Below are 21,144 nucleotides of genomic sequence, written 5' to 3' on the forward strand. Positions count from 1 at the left end.
TTACTTCCAAAAACTCTAAACAAAATGTTATATTTACTGTTGGTTTGGCATTGCGTTCATCGAGTCCGGATCCACCAGATGCGAAACAAACACTGGTCGGAAGATCACTGTTGGAAAGGTTGGGATCATGGTAAGCTGGTAAGAGAGGTTTTAATATCAAACCTTCGGCTGCACTGCACAGAAGGACTACTGTCAGATAAATAGATAATATTTGCAAAAACTATGATTAGTAGTAAGATCATGATTATTATTGAAGAACGTATGTTGACGTTTATCATATATACCAATTATATCTGCGAAAACTCTTCCATTTCCAAATCTTCCAGTAGCTTTTCCGCCTACAAAATTTCTACCATACGGAACATTGCACTTGATCTGAGTCCTGAGATGGTTGTTATTGCCTGTATCGAGTATGGAATCTCCAAAAGCAAAAAGTGCAGAAACTTTGGCTTGTCCTGAAAGTTCTTGAGGATGAGCATGACCAAGAAAAAACAAGCAAACACAAGACAATGCTAGTGCTAATAGCATTGTATAAAGTAAAGAGACATTCATGTTTGCGGTACTATATTGATGGATAATTTGAGTATTAAATGAAAACCTGATATATTAAACGACAAAAAGGCTACCATTTATAAACGAAGAGCTCAAATTCAAACTGTTTTGTAAATTTTGGAAAGCAACTCAAATTACTAGGAAATTGAAACGCATAAGGAACTCACCCTTGAGTCCAGTAATGCAATGTATCATGCATGTTGTTTATGTCATTATGTGTAGTATTCTTTTTGTTACCCTTAACTATCCAGGTTCTTATCGACTAGTTAATAATCCTCAATGGCAATATCCTCTAGTCAGAATGATAGATGTTAAATACAGTAAAGTCAATGACTATTATAAGAAAGTAAAACATTGACCTTTTTTTTTATCACCACATTGACCTTAATTTAAACATTGAATTTTAACATATCCATGATTCAGATATATTTTTTTGTCGGCAACATATCCATGATTCCTACAATCTTTTGCAATCACAATTTTATTAAAAAAATGAAGTTTTCCATGATAAATTCGTTACAAATCATAAACCCAGGAATTCACCTGTATGCAAATAAAAGAAAAGCCATATTTATGCATTATTTTTGCTTTGTTGACGGAGATGACATACATTATTCACATGATATGACCAGATCCAGCTTTATCTGAATTCAATTAAGTGTAGATGGTTTCAGTAACCTATGTACGGTCCCCTGATGTCTATTGACAACGTAGCCGCAGTTGCAACTTATGACTCAAAGTGAACTAACGAGAGAACAAAGACAACGAAAGCACTAGATAACTTTCAGTATTACAAGCTATAGTAAAAGGTAATTTCTATGTTCTACGTACAAGAGACCTCTCCTTACACAAATAAGAACAACGATCACAAAATCAAATCCACATACCCAAAAAAAAACACAGAATAATAAGAAAACCGGAAAGGAAAAAAGTTCAGATAATGTTTGCCCCTGCATCCAGATTTGCTCAGCAAAATCAACTCAACCACGAACCTTTCCTCTACGCCTGTAAGAAACAAGCAACAAGAACAAAGAAGAAAGAATTACAATTTGTACAGAGATAGTGGTATAAAATCAGTTGCGGTATGGGACGTTTTCTACCTTGCCGGCAATGTTGTTGGACAACCAGTCAAGACCTTCGTAAAGCCCCTCGCCTGAAGTGGCACATGTGCTCTGGATGTACCTGAACAGAGAGTCCACAAACATATATCGATCATACAAAACATTATCAACATGGAGAATGAAGGAAGAAGTAGATGTTTTTTATTATACCAGTGACGCTGACGGAGAGAGTGAAGACCAAGCTTATCAGTGATTTCAGCTGCGTTCATGGCATTTGGAAGATCCTGTTTGTTAGCAAACACGAGCAGAACAGCATCACGCAGCTCATCCTGTATACACACAAAAACTGTTTCAGTAAGTTTCTACTTTGTCTGGTCTCACCACAAATCAAGAGAGAAAAAAAAAAGGCAAATAATACTGGAAACAGACCTCATTAAGCATCCTGTGCAGTTCATCTCTGGCCTCAACAACACGGTCTCTGTCATTGCTGTCGACCACAAAGATGAGACCTTGAGTGTTCTGGAAGTAGTGCCTCCACAAGGGACGGATCTGACAACAAGTGCAGGTTTTTACCCAATGTCAGTTTATGGAGTACAAAAAGCTCATCAACAATTATAGCAGCACAGATGAGGAGAAAAGATCCCCATATTGTGATGCAAAAACTTCTTAATTGCTTTTAAAGTAAGATAAAAATTATACCTTGTCTTGACCGCCGACATCCCACACTGTGAAACTGATGTTCTTGTACTCCACAGTTTCCACATTGAACCCTGCCCACAAATTTTGTAATCTAATCATCGAGGCCGGTGGAAGCATAAAAACAGTTGACTGAAGATACATAGACCTATAACTAAGCTACTCTTCTGAAAACAGAATGATGAAACTTACCAATAGTGGGAATGGTGGTGACAATCTCACCGAGCTTGAGCTTGTACAAAATGGTGGTCTTACCAGCAGCATCAAGACCAACCATGAGAATCCTCATCTCCTTCTTGGCAAAAAGCCTGCTAAACAACTTGGCGAAAGACAAACCCATCCTTCTTCACTACACCAAACCACAAGACACACATAAATCAATCAGAGTAGCGCATCACAAAGCAATATGCACAAGGCAATTACAAGAAAGCACTTGTTATCGCTCTAAACAAAAGATATCACAAAGCAATGCATAAACCCAAAAATAAACATAAGTACAATCAGAGAAGGCCGATCCAAACAGATGCAGAAACGTCACGAAATCTAACGGTCGAGATCGTCGAGTATATCAGAATCTATATGATAAATTTTCATAGATCCAGACTTAGACGCTGCTGCAGTGGCAGATCGAATCTTGAATTCACCGCAAAAAAAAAAAAAAAAACATCGAAATTTAATAGCATTACTCAATGATCAGCAGCATAAAACCTAAATCAAAGCAAGAGATCCGATTCCTGAACCAACAAACTAGAAAATGAGAACGTGATCTGCGAATTTGTTTCGAATTGAGAATGCTTTAGCATAGATCTAGATCAACCGTACCTAGAGATCGCGTAACAACGAGCGAGACGACGAACGGAGGTTGAAAGCGAAGGAGAGAGGGCTTCAAAACAACGCTAAATGCGCGACGCCGTGATGTTATAACGGAGAAGATGCTGCTTTATAGAGGCAAAGGATAAAAACGTCAATTCACAAATACCACATCAAGTGGTTTGCAGAATGTTTATATTCGTGGAAGAGGTGGACTACATGCGGTGATGAGTGATTGGCCCTCGATGGCATCTGACCAATCGGAATTTGACACGTAGTGACCAATTTTTTAAAAAAAAATCTAGTTGAAGAATATGCTTTCTGTTTGGTTATAATTCAAGATTTAGTCAAATTTATTCTATAAATATTTTTCTAAAAAAAATGGTACGGTTTGAATTCAAATTTGTTTTTTTTTTCTTCTTAATATAGAAAAAGTAAAGTTACTCCAAGGTTTGATTCAGTATTTTATAGTTATTTCGGTTTGGTTTCGGTTTAACAGAGTAGAACATGGTGGCAGTGTCTTCATAAAATTATATTATATGCTTCTGAAAATTATATTACACATCATCCTCCTCAGGCTATATCATATGCTTCAGAAAACTATACTACACATATCATCCATCCCTCTCTACAACACTTTTAACATCACAACCAATCAGAGCTCGTCATGGCCAGTCTCAGCTTCCTCAGTTACCAAAACATGTCCTGACTTGTCACTCTGGTCCAAGCCCTTATCGTCGTGCGAGTACAGACAATCCGCAGAGGGATGAATCACTCCATACCCAAAACCTTCTGCTGAGTTACAATACGCTTCGACTTGACCGTCTTTGCCTTCAAGATTCACATTGTTGAGGACAATGTGGCTGCAAGGGACTGAGTCACTGCATGCAAATTTGATGGCTTTCTCACTTTTGGTTGTCCCGGTTATGTTCCGGTACATTATCTGGCTGATCTTAACCGCCGAGGTCTACATTATATACCAAACATATCTGAGCTACTTATCATCTTTGAGTTTTGTTTTCGATTGTAAGAAAAGAAACCTGGTTTTGACAAGAAGTTGGATTATCGCAGTAGAACTGATCAATGAGTATAGGGTTAGAGACATCTTGTATCACAACGTTTGAGAATCTAACACCTTTAACGTAACCAGAACCTCCCTGTAGTTGTTCCAAGTAACTTAACATAAGTTTTCTTTTTCAACAAAGGCTATACTAATCCTATAAAGATTCTAAACCTGAAAGCCAATTCGGTGGAACTGAATCAACATATACCATATCAGAAGGTAGACTCCGAGCACCAACTTAACATAAGTTTGTAAGAGTATAAGATTGAAGCTTTGTTTCTTTATTACCTGATATGTTTTGATCCTGAGTCCATTAGTTGTCTCTTTCAAAAACGCTGTGTCCAACACAACCTTTGTTACAATGCCTGTTGAGTTATGATTCCCAAGACTCCCAATGCTGCGATAGTTAACTCCAAAAAGAATTATAATTTGATATGAAACAGGATGTTATCTAGATACCTGATTGATGTTACCTGATTCCATGTCCAGGTCCACAATAGATCCTCTTCATCTTTATATTAGAACTCGCATTCACAATCGAGACACAATCATCCCCTGTTTTAATCCAATCTCAGTATATTCTTAGATGGAGCTTAAGCATGTTTTGGTTAAGAAAAATAATATAAACCTGTGCCGATTTTACAGTCTTGGAGGACAACATTGGTGGATCCAGTGATGTGGATACCATCAGTGTTGGGGCTATCTCCTGGAGATGAGACCATAACTTTGTAGACACGTACTGAAGTCGACCTTGCAATGATGAAGTTCATCTGCTGGCTGTTCTGGATCGTCAAGGCACGTACTTTCACACCAGAACTAGACTCAATAGTAAAGGCCTGCAGGGAAAACAAGAAGCTAGTTGGAACAGACTAAAAAATAAGTCATTGATAAGAACAAGAGACAATGGTTTTCTTACCGTTGGTGCACTTTTGCAAGGCTGCAAAGAAAGCAAGAAAGATGTGTAAGATTCTGATAGACTTGTTTCTTTAGAGACGTTTAAAGAAAAAGCTTAGGAGATGATACATTAGATTTGTTTTTCTTGCAAGAAGCAGCCCACCATTTGCTGCCAGAACCATCAATAACTCCATTCCCTTGGAACACAACCCCTTTGAGCTTCGAAAACTCTAGCCAAATCCTCTGGAACTTTGGGTCCCAGTTGCTTGGCTCGTCTGGTGCCACTATTGTTCCATCAATCTATAAGAAAACTTTCTGAATTGTGATCGTTGTGTATATATAACAATGGTCTCCAACCGCTAAAACTGACCTGAATGATCAATTTCCGTTCACATGGACCATTGAACTTTGTTGCATTTACTAAATAAGTCCTTCCTTGTGGTACAAGCAACACAGACTTTGGAGTACCACAGGCCTGCTTCCAGGCACTCACGAATGCCTGATTCGAGTAAAGCATTTGCACACAAACAGATTAGTTATGGCACAAAATATATAAGCAAAATGATCTCAAACGTACCTGAGTATCATCAGAAACTCCATCTCCAGCTGCACCAAATGTATCCACATTCACCAGATTCTTACCAGAACCCCGGCTTGTAAATGAAGCCAAATCAGAGAGCTTTGTATCATAATGATCATCAACATCATCATCCTCCGGTATGTCAAAGTTCTCAAGCTTCTTAAGGATGTCGAGATCGGTGTACACCATTTTCGCTGCAGCTCCATAAGCAGTTAGCGTTAACAGACCAATAAGGGAGAGAATGAAGAGCTTATCCATCATATGCATCAATCAAAACACGTCCCCTCTAATGAGATTTTTTTGTAGAGATGATTGGTTTTGAGTTTGAATTTATATAATTAAATATGGGGTTTATTTGGGATGGCTTTACTCCAAAAGTAGATGAAGAAGAAAGAGGCCTTGTTTTCTACTATATCTACTCTTAAAGCACAAGTCATGTGCTTTACCACTTCCTTTGCTTTACTCCAAAACCTCTACAACGCAAACTCTTCGTGGTGAACTAGTTCTTGATACATGTTTGTCCCATGTGATCTGAAATCAATTAACTGAAAACAAAACGAGAAAAGGAGGCCCTGAATATATCTCAACTTTTTAACCTCAAGATGCTATTTTAAGATCTTTAGACATTATGTGGTTCTGACTAACCAAAAAGTAGACTTCTGTATGAGACAGATATAGAAAGAGGTCAATGAGTTTGTTGCACCAACCTGGCAAAAAAAAAAGAGAATGTTCTTCTTCTGTGTTGTCCTTGTAGAGTGTTTCCATCATGTTTTGTGGCTTCAAGTAAAAGAACCCATTTCAGATATGTACAAAAATGATTCTGCAGTTTTTGCAATCGGGTTCACACTCCTTTATCATGAAGACTTTTTTTTTTGAAACTTATCCTTTATCATGAAGACTTCAAACAACTTCAAAGCAACATCAGACCATCTTTAACGCTTCATATTTGTGGTCCTTAACAAGATCCTTAAGCATTAATGTTGATTTAATTAAATGGAAAACAAATAAATGCTAGATAATCGATCCTTAGTGGGTTGATTTGGTGACCGAAAATATCAAGGGTTTTTAAAACACGTGTCAGCTGCTCATTTATTTGTATTTTTTTTCTTTTTCTTTTATTTCTTTCTTTCTTGTTTTCGTTCTTGTTTTGTTCTTGTTTTCTCCGCGAGAAGAGACTGATCGAAACCGACGATGGAAACGACGATTCTGTCGGTCCACTCGACGGCTCCTCCATCTTTGCCGTGATTAGAAGGATCGAAACCCACCACGGACGACGACTCTCTCGGTCCTCAGCGCGGCTCCTCCGTCTTGTCTTGTTTTCTCCGTCGGAAGAAGGGTCTAAAATCCATCACAATCGACGCCTCTCTCGTTCCTCACCGCGACTCCTCCGTCTTGTCTCCTCACCGCGACTCCTTTGACTCCTCCGTCTTGTCTCCTCACGAAGACTCCTCACAGTGACTCCTCTGACTCCTCCGTCTTGTCTCCTCACCGCGACTCCTCTTACTCCTCCGTCTTGTCTCCTAACCGCGACTCCTCTGACTTGTCTCCGTTAGAAGATGGATCGAAACCCACCACAATCGACTACTCTCTCGGAGCCCACCGCATCTGCTCTGTCGGTTCTCGTCTTCTCCGAGTGAAGAATGGTTCAAACCCATGACTTCCCGTGTATGTACTAACTTTCTCACTTCATTCTTGTGTTTTCAATTTAATTGTTAGCTAGCAAACTGGTTTAGACTATCATATTGTTTGATCTTAAGTTGATTGTCTTGTTAATTATGACAGGGAGTTTGAGCTCTGGACATGAGGTCCTCCGACTGAAGTCACAATCGGAAGGAGTTCTTTTTTGAAGTTCAGTGCAAACTGTGGGTGAGGTATGTGTGCAAAAATCGACTTTAATTTCTTGCTTGCGACTGATGAATGCTTGTTAGAGTTAGGATGAATGCTTGGGTTAGTGGTTAGTAGGTAGAGTGATGAATGCTTGCCGCAAGTGGTTAGTTTAATGAATGCTTTGTGATGAATGCTTGTTTTAGTGTTGTAATAGGATGTAGTTAGGTAATAAATATGGTAGTTACATGTCTTCTCAGCTCAAATCTTCTCTTGAGAAAGAGTAAAGACAATTACTCTCCCGTATCTAACCGCATCTTCTCTTTTCATCTATAAATCTTTTGTTCTATCTTTTCATATTCCAACAAAAGTTTCTGCTCTTTCTTTTCATATTCCAACAAAAGCTTCTGCTCTTTCTTTTCATATTCTTTTTTCTTCCTTCTCTCTGCTCTTCCGTATTACAATATGGATCACACGAATTTTGTTGACCTTCTGACCAGTCAACAAGATAGTGTCATTCCTCAATCGTTTCCTTGGGAGAGCTCATCACAAGTCCCTGTCTTCAGCACTCAATGTACAGAAACTTCAAGTTTTTGTGAAGAGTCATCTACACAGCGCAAAGAAAGAAAGAAATGGACTCCTTCTGATGATCTTGTGCTCATAAGCGCCTGGTTAAACACCAGTAAGGATCCTGTCGTGAGCAATGAGCAGAAAGCAGGCACATTCTGGAACCGCATTGCAGCCTACTATGCAGCTAGTCCGAAGGTGGAAAGTGGAGATAAGCGAGGAGCTCTTCAATGCAAGCAAAGGTGGCAGAAGATCAACGATCTTGTCTGCAAGTTCTGTGGTTCCTATGCGGCTGCGACAAGACAGAAAACAAGTGGTCAGAGTGAGAGTGATGTTGTGAAACTCGCACATGAAATTTTCTTCAATGATCAGAAGATTAAATTCAACCTTCACCATGCTTGGGAGGAGCTCCGCTATGACCAGAAATGGTGTGAGCATGCTAGTAGTAAGCTTGGTGGAAGCGCTAAGAAGAGAAAATGCGAGGATGGAGCAGAAACAGAAAGCTCTCAAGCTACTATCAATGTCGATAATCTACCTACCAAACGGCCTGCTGGTGTTAAGGCTGCGAAAGCAGCTTCTGCAAAGAAACCAATAGTAGATAAGGAGGCTGATGAGAAGTTTGGCAAGTTGTGCTCAATTAAAGAGAAAGACCTTGTCTTGACAGAGAGAGTTTCCAAAATGAGACTGCTTGACAGTCTCATTACAAAAAAAGAACCACTTTCTGAAAAAGAAGAAGCACTGAAGAGTAAGCTTCTTACAGAGATGCTGGATGCTCCATAATATGATGGTTCTGTCGCATGTTTAAATGTTTCTTAATGGGATGTTTCGGTTTGATGCTTTTGTTTCATGTTTCATATTTCTTGTTTCTGTTTCATGTATCGGTTTGATGTTCTGTTGTATGTGCTTCATGTATCAGTTTCTGTTTGATGTTTATGTATCTGTCTGTTTGCGATTTCATGTATCAGTTTCATGTATCAGTTCTCTTGACCACTTCTTGTGTCCATTTACGATTGTATCTCTTTCTGTATGTTTTTGTTTGATGCTTCTGTCTGATTGTATACAGAGAGTCAAGAGAAGTCACAAGATTGCAGAGAGAAGTCACAAGATTGCAGAGAGAAGTCCCGAGATGTTTGGTTAAACATGTCACGGGAAGACACAATGCCACTAGAGAAGTCACGAGATTACAGTTGTGATATGTCTGTTTGTGGACTTTATGTTTGTCTGTATGTAACTTTAAGTCACGAGATTTTTATGTTGCTTATGCAGATTTATATATATAATTTATATGTCACGAAACTTTATGCTTCTCTCCTTCTCTATATAAAGTATTGAGACATGAAGTATTTTTTCACCAACAAGTTTCATCTGATCACCGACTCTTTTTCTCGCACCAAAACACTCTCTTTCTCTTCACCATCACACTCTCCTCACCAAAACTATTCACATGGCATCTTCATCCCATAATACGTTTGATGTAGAAGATGGTGAAAGTTTTGATCAATATTTTGATCGGTATGTTGATCAATATTTTGATCAAACTTTCGATAGTTTAGCCATTAATCATGGTGATCAAGAAGTACAAAAAAAAAAGAGAAAAAAACGAGTTCACATCGAAAGGAACCGTGAAGAAGGCAATGTACGTTTATGGGAAGATTATTTCAGTGAAACCCCAACATATCCTTCTAATCTATTCCGACGGCGATTCAGAATGAACAAACCATTGTTCATGCGTATTGTTGATCGACTCTCCAATGAAGTTGAATTCTTTCGACAAAAGGAAGATGCTCTCGGCCGGCTTAGTCTCTCTCCACTTCAAAAGTGTACAGCAGCCATTCGTGTCTTGGCATACGGTAACGCCGCTGATGCTGTTGACGAATACCTCCGACTCGGTGAAACAACTACTCGTTCATGTGTGGAACATTTTGTCGAAGAAATAATAAATTTATTCGGTGAAGAGTACCTAAGAAGACCAACACCGGCTGATCTTCAACGTCTACTTGAAGTTGGTGAGTTCCGTGGATTTCCCGGTATGATAGGAAGTATCGATTGTATGCATTGGGAGTGGAAGAATTGTCCCACCGCTTGGAAAGGGCAATATTCACGTGGTTCCGGAAAACCCACAATTGTTTTAGAAGCGGTTGCTTCTTTTGATCTCTGGATATGGCATGCGTTTTTTGGACCGCCAGGTACTTTAAATGATATCAATGTTCTTGACCGCTCACCTGTTTTTGATGATATAATACAAGGTCACGCTCCGGCAGTCACTTACTATGTCAATGGAAGGGAGTATCATTTGGCTTACTATCTCACCGACGGTATTTATCCGAAATGGGCTACTTTTATCCAATCAATTCGGGAGCCACAAGGGCCGAAAGCGGTTTTATTTGCTAAACACCAAGAAGCTATCCGAAAAGATGTCGAGCGTGCTTTTGGAGTCTTGCAAGCTCGCTTTGCAATTGTTAAAAACCCGGCACTTTTTTGGGACAAAGGCAAAATTGGGAATATTATGAGAGCATGTATCATACTCCATAATATGATAGTGGAAGATGAACGAGATGGATATACTCTGTCTAATCTTTCGGAGTTCCAACACGGAGACGACCCCGGAAGTTCACATGTCGATCTCGATTTTCAAACGGATATCCCTTCAAATATCGCCAATATGATGGGTGCTCGAAGTAGAATTCGTGATCAACATAAGCATCAACAACTGAAAGCGGATTTGGTTGAACATATATGGCATAAATTTGGACATAATGAAGACATCAACTGAGTTCGGAAGTTTGTTTTCGAATTATTCTCGATTATTGTACTAATCTATATTTTCATGTTTTTTTTAAATCTATGTTTTAAATGTTATCTTTTAATATATTTTATTTAATAAATAAATTTTATTAAAAAAAGTTATTAATTTTTTTAAGAGCCTCGAATTAAGAAACCTCCATTGGACCGCTAAAAATGGAAGTTTCTTAATAGAGATCCTTAACCCCACTTAAGGTTTAATTTATTATTAAAATTTTCTTAAGGATCTCAAAAAGGGTTTTGGGGTTAAAGATGGTCTCATATTCCTTTTCTACATAACCGTTCATCATCACTACATACACTCAGAACATAAGGAAACGTTGAAACGCTCTCTCTCTCTCTCTCTCTCTCTCTCTCTCTCTCTCTCTCTCTCTCTCTCTCAAAGACCATGATATACCATCTCTGCTTAGAGTTCAAAAGCTATTGCATAACACCCGTTTCAGACATCTCGTACGTACATTCCAAACTTTGTCATTATGTTCCTTGCTCAACAAGTATCAATCATAAAAAATCCAAACTTTTACATTATGAATACAAAGATAATTATTTTTAGGGCAATTCTCCTAAATAGACAATTTTTAAGTTTTGGTCACAAAAATAGACCACAAGAAGTAAAATGACCAAAATGTTTCATTTAATAGGTAAAAGGATCATAATACCCTAGATATATATATAAAAATATTTTTTTTTTATAGTTTTAGATTATATGTTTTCAAATTCAAACTTTTTTATAAAAATATTTTTTTTTCGAAATTTTTTTTTTCAAATTTTCTTTTTGTAATTCAAAAATATTTTTTGAAACTATTTTTAAAATTTTTACTTTCAAATTTTTAATATTTATTTTTTATTTTATAAAATTATAAATCTCAATCTCAAATCCCTAACCCTTAACTTTGTGACATGAACTTTTTTTACTGATATCCTAGGGTATTTCCCTTATTTCTATTAGAGAGACGATCACAACAGGTCTTTCTTTCATAAACGTGCTTTACAAGATACACAGAAAGTTTCCAAAGCCAAAAGCAATCGTCTTTTTTTTTTATCACAAGCTACAATGCTTTGTAGAAGGATATACATAATACTTACATATAAAACCCTAGCAAGTAGCTGCAATGGCCTCCAAGAGAGCGACAACGAACTGCATCTGAGTGTCTTCATCGATCTTGGAGAACAAAGGAACGTGAACGAATAATGACTTGTGACCCTTTTGCTCTGCGAACCTGAGAGAGTGATAGTAAACATAGTTGCACACGAACCGTCCAGCGTCGTCTGATTGAACGACATCGAATCCTTTACTCTTCAATGACTTGAAAATAGTCTCTGTAGAGCATGAAGTCTTTACCATGCCAGACAACAAGTTAGAATGTCGCAAGATAGAAACATAATTACAAAGACAATAAATAGATATATACCTCTTTCGCCTTTAAAATGTTTCCATCTTCAGCAACTATAGGAAGCCGCTGTGAAAACAAGTGTTGAAAAGGGGTAAGTTAGTGTTCTATAGGATTTTAATATGTTTGTTTGTAATAGAAAGTGGATTGTTTTACCTGTGGTTGCCAGCCTAATTGATCAGGGCAACGGAAATGAGCTTCGTTGACTGCTTGTCTTTCAATGGCGAATTTTGCCGATCCGCTGTTCACTCCAAGATGAAGCTAAAGAAGCATAACCATCAAGAGATTAGATCTTTAAACCAACAGAAGAACACTCAAAATCACAAGAAGAAAACAAGCTTTCGAAGTTATAAACTTTTATAAGTCCTGAAAGAATCTTTAGCACCAAAACACATCAAGTGAGAAGCAGAAGGTGTTAGACACAAGGGGGGAGTTTAACCATATGTAAAGCAACAATCAAGAACCATTAATAGATAGATTTTAAGTGCTTAGCCTAACTCATCACTGAAGAGTAAGTTCACCAACACGAATCAATCATCAAAGCAATTAGTAAGAGAGTCTCTCACCCAAACAACAGTTCCATTGGTGCTCTTATCAACAACACTAGACTCCAAAACCTCATAAAGCTGAGACTTTGCACCTTCCCCAGCAGTCTCAAGAACAGTGCAGCTACCAAGACTCAGCCCAGAAGGCAACCCTCGTTTCTCCACATAAGACTTTAGATTATTGGCTATTTTCTCGGTAGGGTTCTCGGAAACACCAAGAAACTTCTTGAAACCAGTCACGTGAATTGTAATCGCTTTTGGTCCTTCAGAACCCATCTTCTCCAACCTGTGAAAACATAAAAACAAAATCAATCAAAGACCCAAGATATGATAAGCAGACCAAATCATATTCTCTGAGTTGAACCAGTTCGTGGTTTAATTGATTTAAAGATCGAATCTTTCTACCTGGGCTTCTCGAAATTTCGACTGAAGATAATCAAAAAGGTAGTACAAGATTGACTTGTGGGGTTGTGTGAAGAGGTATCGAAATTGAGTTTTGTTTTTTTCGCGGTGGACTTTTGTTATAAGCGAACGCCTCGATGGAACGCCCACCGATTACGAATTTATCTACGAGAATGCCACTTGCGTCGGGAAATGAAACTTCTCCGACACCGTCTGAGGTGGTCGTTACCCAATCGGCGACAACGGAAGGATTATGACGTGGCGTTATTTAGTTGGGGAAGTTGAAGAAACAAAATGTTTATTTTAAGAAAGTTGCGATTCCGGCACACATGACGTTGCCAACGGGACCCAGATACTGATATGTACGAAATTGCCCCTTTTATTAGATGAGGAAAACGTTCAAACAAAAGTATTTTTTTTTTTTTTTTTTTTTTTTTGATAACCGTAGTGTGATCCCAAAGGCTTTCTAGACCCAAGGACTAATCACTACGAGGCCCGCATGATCCGCGTTTTCTTACCACTTAAGGCGCCCCAGGTGGCCAAGAGGAATCAAACCCAGGGCGGTACTCACAGCTGTGAACCCTTTACCACTAGGCCAAGACCACTTGGTTTAAACAAACAAAAGTAATTTGTAGACTTGTAGTTTTTTTTTTTTTCTAACATTTGGTACATTATATTAAAAAGTGGCAAGAGTTTATTACAAACACTCTAGTGCTTTCGCATTAGTAAAACCCTAAAATAAAACCCCATGACAAGAATCAAATGAGTAACATGACATGGACAGATCAAAGCCCAGGAGAGTAAAGGTAAAGTGATGGGAGACTGAAGATGGCCAATTGGGCTTGAAGCACGTAGTGAAATATTGAGAAAGTGTATGGATGGCCCAACGAGACCCGTTTTCTCTTTACGAGAAATTGAAGAGGTGTAGTAGGTGAGCACGGAGCTTGACTGAACAACGATCGTCCCTTTCAAACTGAAGCAAACCACAGTTGCATGGTGGTGCTGGAGAAGTCGCCGCTGATATCCCTGAAAGAAGATCCTGTTTTTGATCACCACTTTAATTGATGAAAGAATGGCAGAGGAGGAGCGATAAACTTTTCGGTGGAGCCTGTTGTTGCGTTCTCTCCAAAGCTCATAGATTGAAGCCTGCCAAGCCAGAGTTATCAGAAACCGTAGGTGGCGATCCCCATTCAGATTTATCAAAGCTTCAAGAGTATCATTCCAAGAGTTTGACGGCAAGAGAAGATTGAGATTTCTAGCAAGTGTGCCCCAAACTAAGAAGGAGTAATCACAGCAGAAGAAGAGATGATCCCTTGACTCCGGTTCACGATTACAAAGTAGGCAAGTAGGATCAGATTGAAGGCCCCAGCTTATCAAACGATTTCTAGTTGGGCAACGATCAAGAATAAAAAGCCAGGTCAGAGTTTTGAATTTGGGAATACCCTTTTTTACCAGACTAAGTTTTTCCATGGAACTTTCGGCTTCTGTTCTCTGATTAGATTGTAAATTTGACCCGAGGAGAACTTTTTGTTTTGACCAGAGCCTGAGGTGTCCCAGATGGCAATATTCGGACATAGAGACAGGGAGATTTTAGTAAGATGAGTCAAAACCTCTTCCATCTTGTTTGATCGTGCCGAAGGCAGAGCCCAAGAGTTGTAGTTGTAGTTGTAGTTGTTAGAGAATTAATGCTTGGTTGATACAAAACAAAATGTTTATTTTAGAAATAAGAGGAAACTTGTAAACATAAACCTTAAAAGTTTGTATTTGAAAAATGATCTATTTCGAAAACTTCGAAATAACTTTATTCAATACTCAAAAGTATTTCCAAAATGCCCAAAAAAATATTATCAAATTTTAAAAGAAATACCGATTCTGATTGATATTATAAAATTTTACACATAACCTACTTTAAAACATAGCCCCATATAAAACTAAAGAAAAAATTGTGTGAAGCAGTATTTTTTTTTTAAAAAAAACTAGGGTCGGTCCGCGTTACGCGCGGGATGTAATACCTTTTTCTTGTTTAAAATATATTTTTTGAACTTATTTTTGTTTGTATTTGGATTATTGATTGTGTGAATTTTCTTAGTTATTAAAATTTTTGTCCATGATAAGTTGATTGATGTTGGACCAAATGAGAGAATAATTTATTCCGGTGTGAGTGAGTTCGAGAGATGGTAAGATTAGTGAAATTTATTAAAAAAATACTAGTTACCTTAATTTGTTAATATTTAGTGTATTCATTTATCTTTTAAAGGTGTACTGTTTAAATTTGAGAAGCATTATGAATTAGTATACTAATAGGAATAAGTAAGTCTGCGAATATATCCTAACTGTTGAACTTTTTGAAATTAGTAGTCATATGTAGTGGTAGATATGAAAGAATACTTAGATCATTTTAATTGATTGGTCTTGTTTACACCAGTCAAGCGAGTATTAAATATATGTTTGCAATTTAGTAGTTTCGTAGTATTTTAATTTAAAATAAGTAACATGGAAACATGGAATTAGTTATGGAACAACATATGTAGATATCATTCCAAAGATACCTATCACACGGATTGTTACTTTTTTAAATTTATTATACATTTTTTGTATTATTATTGTTCAGGGATTTTTGTTTTGTATATTGAAAAGTAGATTGTTCGTTATCTATCCTCTTCCGTTGCTTTACATGGCGGTGTTAAGGATTCTTTGTGTCTTTATAGGATTTAAGGATTCTATCTCTTTTGCGGTTTGGCCTCTCCGATCTGACTGCATGTGATTGGACGCTTCTTCTAATTGACCTTCCGAGACTTGTAAGGATTTGCTTATCCTTAATTTCGTTTGCTACGGGTCAAGTTCGTGTTCAGGTTTTTCAGGTGGTTTTGGAGCAGTATAAAGAATGTAGGCCAACCCTCAATAATTTTGGTCTCTGATTTTTTACACGGTTGTTAGAGCATATCCAAAAAGATTCTCTATTTTATAGTTTGCAAAATTCTATATTTGAAATTTCAAGGTATTCTTCTCCAAAAACAAAACTTCAAAAACTTAAATTCAAAATTATTTGTGTTTTACTTTATAGTCCTTGTATTTATCATAATTAATGTAAATCCATAAATTTTTAAAAATAACTAACACATATAAAACAATATTACATAAATATTAATTAATAAAATCTTACACTAAAATATAAAATTATAAATAGAAATACATAATTAAATATTAAACTATAAAAAAAATACCACATTATTTCATAAAACTATTTTTGTAATGCTCTATCTTCTGTTACACAAAATTTGTGTGGACAATATTTTGGAGGTTCGAGAGCAAATTTACCAGACTACTTGTAATATTTAAACTTGTATAATAATTAAGTCTTCATGTATCTTTCTAAAAAAATTATTAAAGTTTTCTGTAATATTCTTGTTGTCTAATTTTAGTTTTAAAATAATATAAATTTTATTTTAAATTTTTTATTTAATTTTATGTGTAAAACGTGAACTTATAAAAACAAATCTGAAACAATTATGAGATATAAAATTTTTAAGGATTAAAATGATAAACGAAAAAATACTTAAGAATCATAAATATGATATGTAATTAATTGCAATGACCAAAATATAAATAAAAAAATGAAACTTAAATTTAAAGTTTCATTCCACAAAACTCTAAATTTGAAGTTCTAAATTTTTTTGGGAGAGTAAAAAACTATGTATTTGAAGATATAGAGTTTCTTTTGGAAATAATATTATATAGTTTATTTGCTTACGTTCAGGTTTGCATTATGTTTTTTTTTTTCTTTTTTCAACAGGTTTGTATTATGGTTATGCTGCTCTGGCTTTGGGTTTAAGTTTTGGGATGGATTTATGTGCCTATGAACACATTTTTAAAAAGTAGATAGGTTGTATTATTTTTTGGATTCACATCTTTAAAACTGGAATCGTAATTGGAAAAAACTAAAATAATGTTTTGAATTTTTTATCTAAAAAAATATAAAGGTATACAGAGACCATGCAATTACATATGTTGCTTAAATAATGAAAACGAATTCAGTCATTTGTTTATATTTTGGCATGATTCCCACCGGCTTTCGGTGGTATTGGGGTAACATGAAACATGTAGTTGTTGGTCTTGTTCTCCTGTAATCTGCCAAGTAATATTCAAGTTATTGTCTGTTTGGTTGTCATTGTTTTCTATACCTCTGATATGATGTGTTCTTCATTGTGTTCTTGATGGAAAATTCAGACAACGACTAATGACAAAAATGATTGTCTACTTCCATGATTTTCTACATTTGTTATACTTTATTTTAACTATATTTTTATTGTCTTCTAATTCCTTTCTATTTGGTTGAATCATGTTTTCTGTTAACGTCAGTGTTCAATATTCTTGTATTGCAGGTTTACATTGCTGGTGTAGGACGCTTGGACTCCTATATGTGCCTTTTCACTTTGATAATGCTTTTCACATGTTTTGGAATACTGTTTATGTATTAATCAAAAACGGGTCTAAATCTCTTGATAAAAAATAACATGTTAGCCGCCTCATATGTTTTTTTTTTTTTGAAACACTTTTTTTTGAAACACAACCGCCTCATATGTAGTTAATGATTTTTATAGATAAATAACTCCCCAGAAATTGAGACCTTCCAAACAGAGGGTCGAAGCTAAAAATAAGAATTACAATTTTTCATTATTACAAAATTGGATGTGGTCACTTTCAGAATCATAGAAGAAAACATCATTCTCTTCTTCAATTTCATCACCATGGAAGGCATCTGCTGCAACAACCGGCGATCTTCTTAGAATCTCCATCTGTCCGACAGGAAACTCTATTCTTAGATCAGATGTCGTTTATGGTGCTGGTGTTGTTTCTAGATCGATGCTTAGTAAGCAGATTCTCTCAGAAACGAAGAAGACATGTTTAATGTTCGGGTATCGCGTACAACACACCTGTGTATAAAACATACAAAAAGAAAAATATCCAAACTTACACATCAGAAATATAAGCATACATCAAATCCTAAACAACAAACGAACTGTTTTTAAGAATTTCGATTCAACTTGTACATTCTTACATAATTAATGTTATTACAATGGAACCTCTTATGCAATCCTGGAATCAACAGAACTAAAACTAATGAATCTTTCAAATACAGCATCCAACAAAACTACAATACTTTGTTTGTAGTATTCTCCAACACAGAAACGGCTTGGAATGAAGCTCGAGAACTACAAAGAATATTGCGATCATCGAAATAAGAGAAAATATTCAAAGAAAAAGTAAGTTATCTATAAAAACTTGATCCATGTTTCACTGCCAATACATTTAGACCACCATAGCACCGATTATATATAAAACTAAAATATATCGTCAAAATGAAAGTAGAAAGAGTATTGTGAAGAATGACCCGAGTTACGCTATGTATGTAGTGGATGGTACTAAATTTCCAGACCATTCCCCAAACAAAATTTAAGTGTTGACCATAAGTTTTGATTAAGTTGGTGCCTTTACAACTTGAACACTAAGACACCACAACCACCATGGCTCTCGGACAAGTAGAAAAAACACCACAGCCCCAAAAGATATAAACACTTACGGCATGGCAAAGCAGAAAGGTATGAAGCAAACCTCTTGCTTCCACGCACATTAATGGGTTTTAAAAGTTAACAAAATTTGTTTAGCTAGGAATCACAGAGCATAAACATGCAAACAGACACCACTAACATAAAATAAAATTAAAATTAAAAAAAAAAAAAAGAAACCTACAACATTCGATAAAGACCAAACGTCACAACGACCCACAAAATTTAAACTGTAGTTACCTTGCAATTCAAGAAGCCTAATAGATCTAGACTAAACCAATTCAAGAAGCCTAATAGATGTAGACTAAACACTAATATCAGATCAAGTGTGGATTAGATTCATTGGGGGGGCTTAAGTAGAAACAAAATGCATTGAAAAAATACGGAAAAGTGAATCGATGAGGAGGATACCTTCTTGAACTTCTTCGCCAGCACTGGCATCACCAAATACCTAAGAGAATCTCCAATCTAAAGACGATGAAAGTCCAACCTTACCACCACCGTTCATTAGCTATATATTGCTCTCAGACACTCTCCTGCCCCTCAGATACAATCTAAAAACAAATCAACGAAGCAATAGTTTAACATGATCAATCAGAAAGAGTCAGTTGAAGAAATTTGCAAGCTCTAAAATGGATTTCTTCATCGCCTCCTTTCCTATTGAAAAAACATTCGATCAATGAGTATCAGATGATTCCCAGATTACAACAACACAACAGACGCACGCTACTCAAAATACTATTGACAAAAAGTTTTTTTTTTAATTTGCTCTTTGGTTGCAAACCCACACATATGAATTTTCACAAAATGAGACTTACATATTTATAGTCAAAGATTCACTCAATTGAATGATAGATCGTTAGAGGAGTGGGGAGCTGTTGTGAATGAGGGCGTTAAAGACGTTTGGACTCAACAGATTTGCGTAACGTCACCCAGTTTCCTTCGACGGTATATGGAAACCAAAGGATATGTCAGAACATGGCATCGGGACTCAACACGGCGGGTCTGTTCCACCGGTATATGTCAGAACAGAGTCAGTAAACAAAACACCGACTAAAATTCTATGGAAGTGGTATGAAAAGGATAAGGACTTTGCCGGAGACGACCTTCAATCTTCTATGTCAAAGTTTCCAAGGGGAAAGGAACATTAACCTAAGAAATGTAGAGCCCAGAAACCATGAGGCCCTATGTGAGAATTGTTGAAGCCCATCTAATTTTCCACTGCGTAACGATCAAAACCAATCAAATAAAACGATGAGTTTCATTTAGGGGACACGTGTCGTGTAGGTAGAAACCGACTTTCCTACGTGGAATCCCATGTGGCGCAAGAATGAGTGAAAGAATACTTCTTTATAATAATAGATAGATAGATATTACTAACGCACTTAACCAAATATTATTTGGGAGTTATCATTATCATAACCAAAATCAAAACACATTTAGTTTAAACTAACCAAATATCAGGATGCTAATCAAATATTAAAAAGGGATGAGAGCATTCTATTGGGTCTTGTGCTGTTGTGCTCAAGGCCGGGAGATAGTGGAAGACGGACAATGTTTCGTTGTCCTGTAACTTATAACGTCTTCTTAGTGTCAACCGAGGGTTTGGATGATTGAGAGATGGCTCTGAGGCAACCGAATACCAGTATACTAAATTCGGATGTTCCGTACCAGAACGCCTCCTCAAACTGTGAGACCCGTATATGTGCCCATCACGATAATCGAACATGTGTGCCCAAAATTTGAATAAACCTCGGCCAGGAGCATCTTCATTCATAGCACCAAAAGTTGGAAAATTGGCCCGTCTCAAGATATAGACCATCATTGTGCTAGAGCAAAGGCGTGTACATACTGATCAGTGTGTTCAAACATTTATTGGTGAAACTCGTCATATACGGTTCTTTGTATTTGAACAACACCAGGAATAGGTTGTGGTATCACTATGGGGGAAAGAATTAAATCGGGAAGCACCAGATCGAGGAAAGGAGGTACGTATCTGGAAATAGGCACAAATATTGGAACTCCGACTACAGCTCTGCCCCCACCTCATCCTCCGGCTCCAGTTGCCCCCCCCCCACCTCGGCCCTTGGCTCCAGCTCCGCCCTACCTCCACCTTACCTCCACCCCAGGCTCCAGCTTCATCTCCACCTCCTCCCCAGGCTCCAGCTCCACCCCCACCTCCTCCGTAGGCTCTAGCTTCGCCCCCACCTCCGCCCCACGCTCCAGCTCCTCCCACGGCTCGACCCCAGGTTCCAGCTCCCCCCCCCCCACCTCGGCCCCATGCTCCAGCTCCTCATCACCTCAGCACCATTCTCCAGCTCCCCCCCCACCTCGGCCCCATGCTTCACCTCCACCTCCGCCCAGACTCCAGCTCCATCCCCACCTCCTCT

The 21,144-nt window shown here is 37.3% G+C and overlaps 4 protein-coding genes and 1 long non-coding RNA gene across 10 annotated transcripts; 1 reads left to right on the forward strand and 4 right to left on the reverse strand.

The window, feature by feature from the left end:
* Positions 1–1,312: 1,312 nt before the first annotated feature.
* On the reverse strand, positions 1,313–3,331 carry LOC125589963 (ADP-ribosylation factor 2-B). 4 transcript variants are annotated; one of them, XM_048762692.1, is made up of 8 exons: positions 3,132–3,218; positions 2,808–2,942; positions 2,502–2,658; positions 2,313–2,383; positions 2,043–2,162; positions 1,824–1,942; positions 1,653–1,734; positions 1,313–1,557 (listed from the first exon to the last, which is right to left on the reverse strand). In XM_048762692.1, exons 3-8 carry the CDS (start codon positions 2,647–2,649, stop codon positions 1,552–1,554), a joined length of 546 nt encoding a protein of 181 aa, XP_048618649.1. In that variant the 5' UTR covers positions 2,650–2,658; positions 2,808–2,942; positions 3,132–3,218; the 3' UTR covers positions 1,313–1,551. The 4 variants fall into 4 exon arrangements, with proteins under 4 accessions (XP_048618649.1, XP_048618648.1, XP_048618650.1 ...); XM_048762691.1 differs by lacking the exon at positions 2,808–2,942 and having other exon boundaries at positions 3,132–3,331; XM_048762693.1 differs by lacking the exon at positions 2,808–2,942 and having other exon boundaries at positions 2,502–2,653; positions 3,132–3,308.
* Positions 3,332–3,636: 305 nt separating this feature from the next.
* Positions 3,637–5,965, reverse strand: LOC125589962 (probable polygalacturonase At1g80170). The gene is made up of 9 exons (XM_048762690.1): positions 5,654–5,965; positions 5,447–5,575; positions 5,206–5,376; positions 5,099–5,119; positions 4,811–5,018; positions 4,656–4,737; positions 4,471–4,579; positions 4,160–4,276; positions 3,637–4,086 (listed from the first exon to the last, which is right to left on the reverse strand). Exons 1-9 carry the CDS (start codon positions 5,921–5,923, stop codon positions 3,775–3,777), a joined length of 1,419 nt encoding a protein of 472 aa, XP_048618647.1. The 5' UTR covers positions 5,924–5,965; the 3' UTR covers positions 3,637–3,774.
* Positions 5,966–7,945: 1,980 nt separating this feature from the next.
* On the forward strand, positions 7,946–8,827 carry LOC106451473 (glutathione S-transferase T3-like). Its single transcript, XM_022704279.2, has one exon. The coding sequence runs from the start codon at positions 7,946–7,948 to the stop codon at positions 8,825–8,827; it is 882 nt and encodes a 293-aa protein (XP_022560000.2).
* Positions 8,828–11,806: 2,979 nt separating this feature from the next.
* Positions 11,807–13,477, reverse strand: LOC106358124 (pyrrolidone-carboxylate peptidase-like). Of its 2 annotated transcripts, XM_048762695.1 has the most exons (5): positions 13,191–13,477; positions 12,807–13,071; positions 12,397–12,501; positions 12,262–12,309; positions 11,807–12,185 (listed from the first exon to the last, which is right to left on the reverse strand). In XM_048762695.1, exons 2-5 carry the CDS (start codon positions 13,059–13,061, stop codon positions 11,946–11,948), a joined length of 648 nt encoding a protein of 215 aa, XP_048618652.1. In that variant the 5' UTR covers positions 13,062–13,071; positions 13,191–13,477; the 3' UTR covers positions 11,807–11,945. The 2 variants fall into 2 exon arrangements, with proteins under 2 accessions (XP_048618652.1, XP_048618653.1); XM_048762696.1 differs by lacking the exon at positions 13,191–13,477 and having other exon boundaries at positions 12,807–13,182.
* A 4,290-nt stretch (positions 13,478–17,767) lies between these two features.
* Positions 17,768–20,914, reverse strand: LOC125589964. 2 transcript variants are annotated; one of them, XR_007326138.1, is made up of 3 exons: positions 19,573–19,909; positions 19,166–19,411; positions 17,768–18,121 (listed from the first exon to the last, which is right to left on the reverse strand). It is a non-coding gene; the product is annotated as an uncharacterized LOC125589964 (long non-coding RNA). The 2 variants fall into 2 exon arrangements; XR_007326137.1 differs by having other exon boundaries at positions 19,166–20,914.
* Between the last annotated feature and the right edge of the window lie 230 nt (positions 20,915–21,144).

This window comes from Brassica napus, chromosome C7 (genome assembly GCF_020379485.1).
Source record: "Brassica napus cultivar Da-Ae chromosome C7, Da-Ae, whole genome shotgun sequence".
Lineage (NCBI taxonomy): Eukaryota > Viridiplantae > Streptophyta > Magnoliopsida > Brassicales > Brassicaceae > Brassica > Brassica napus.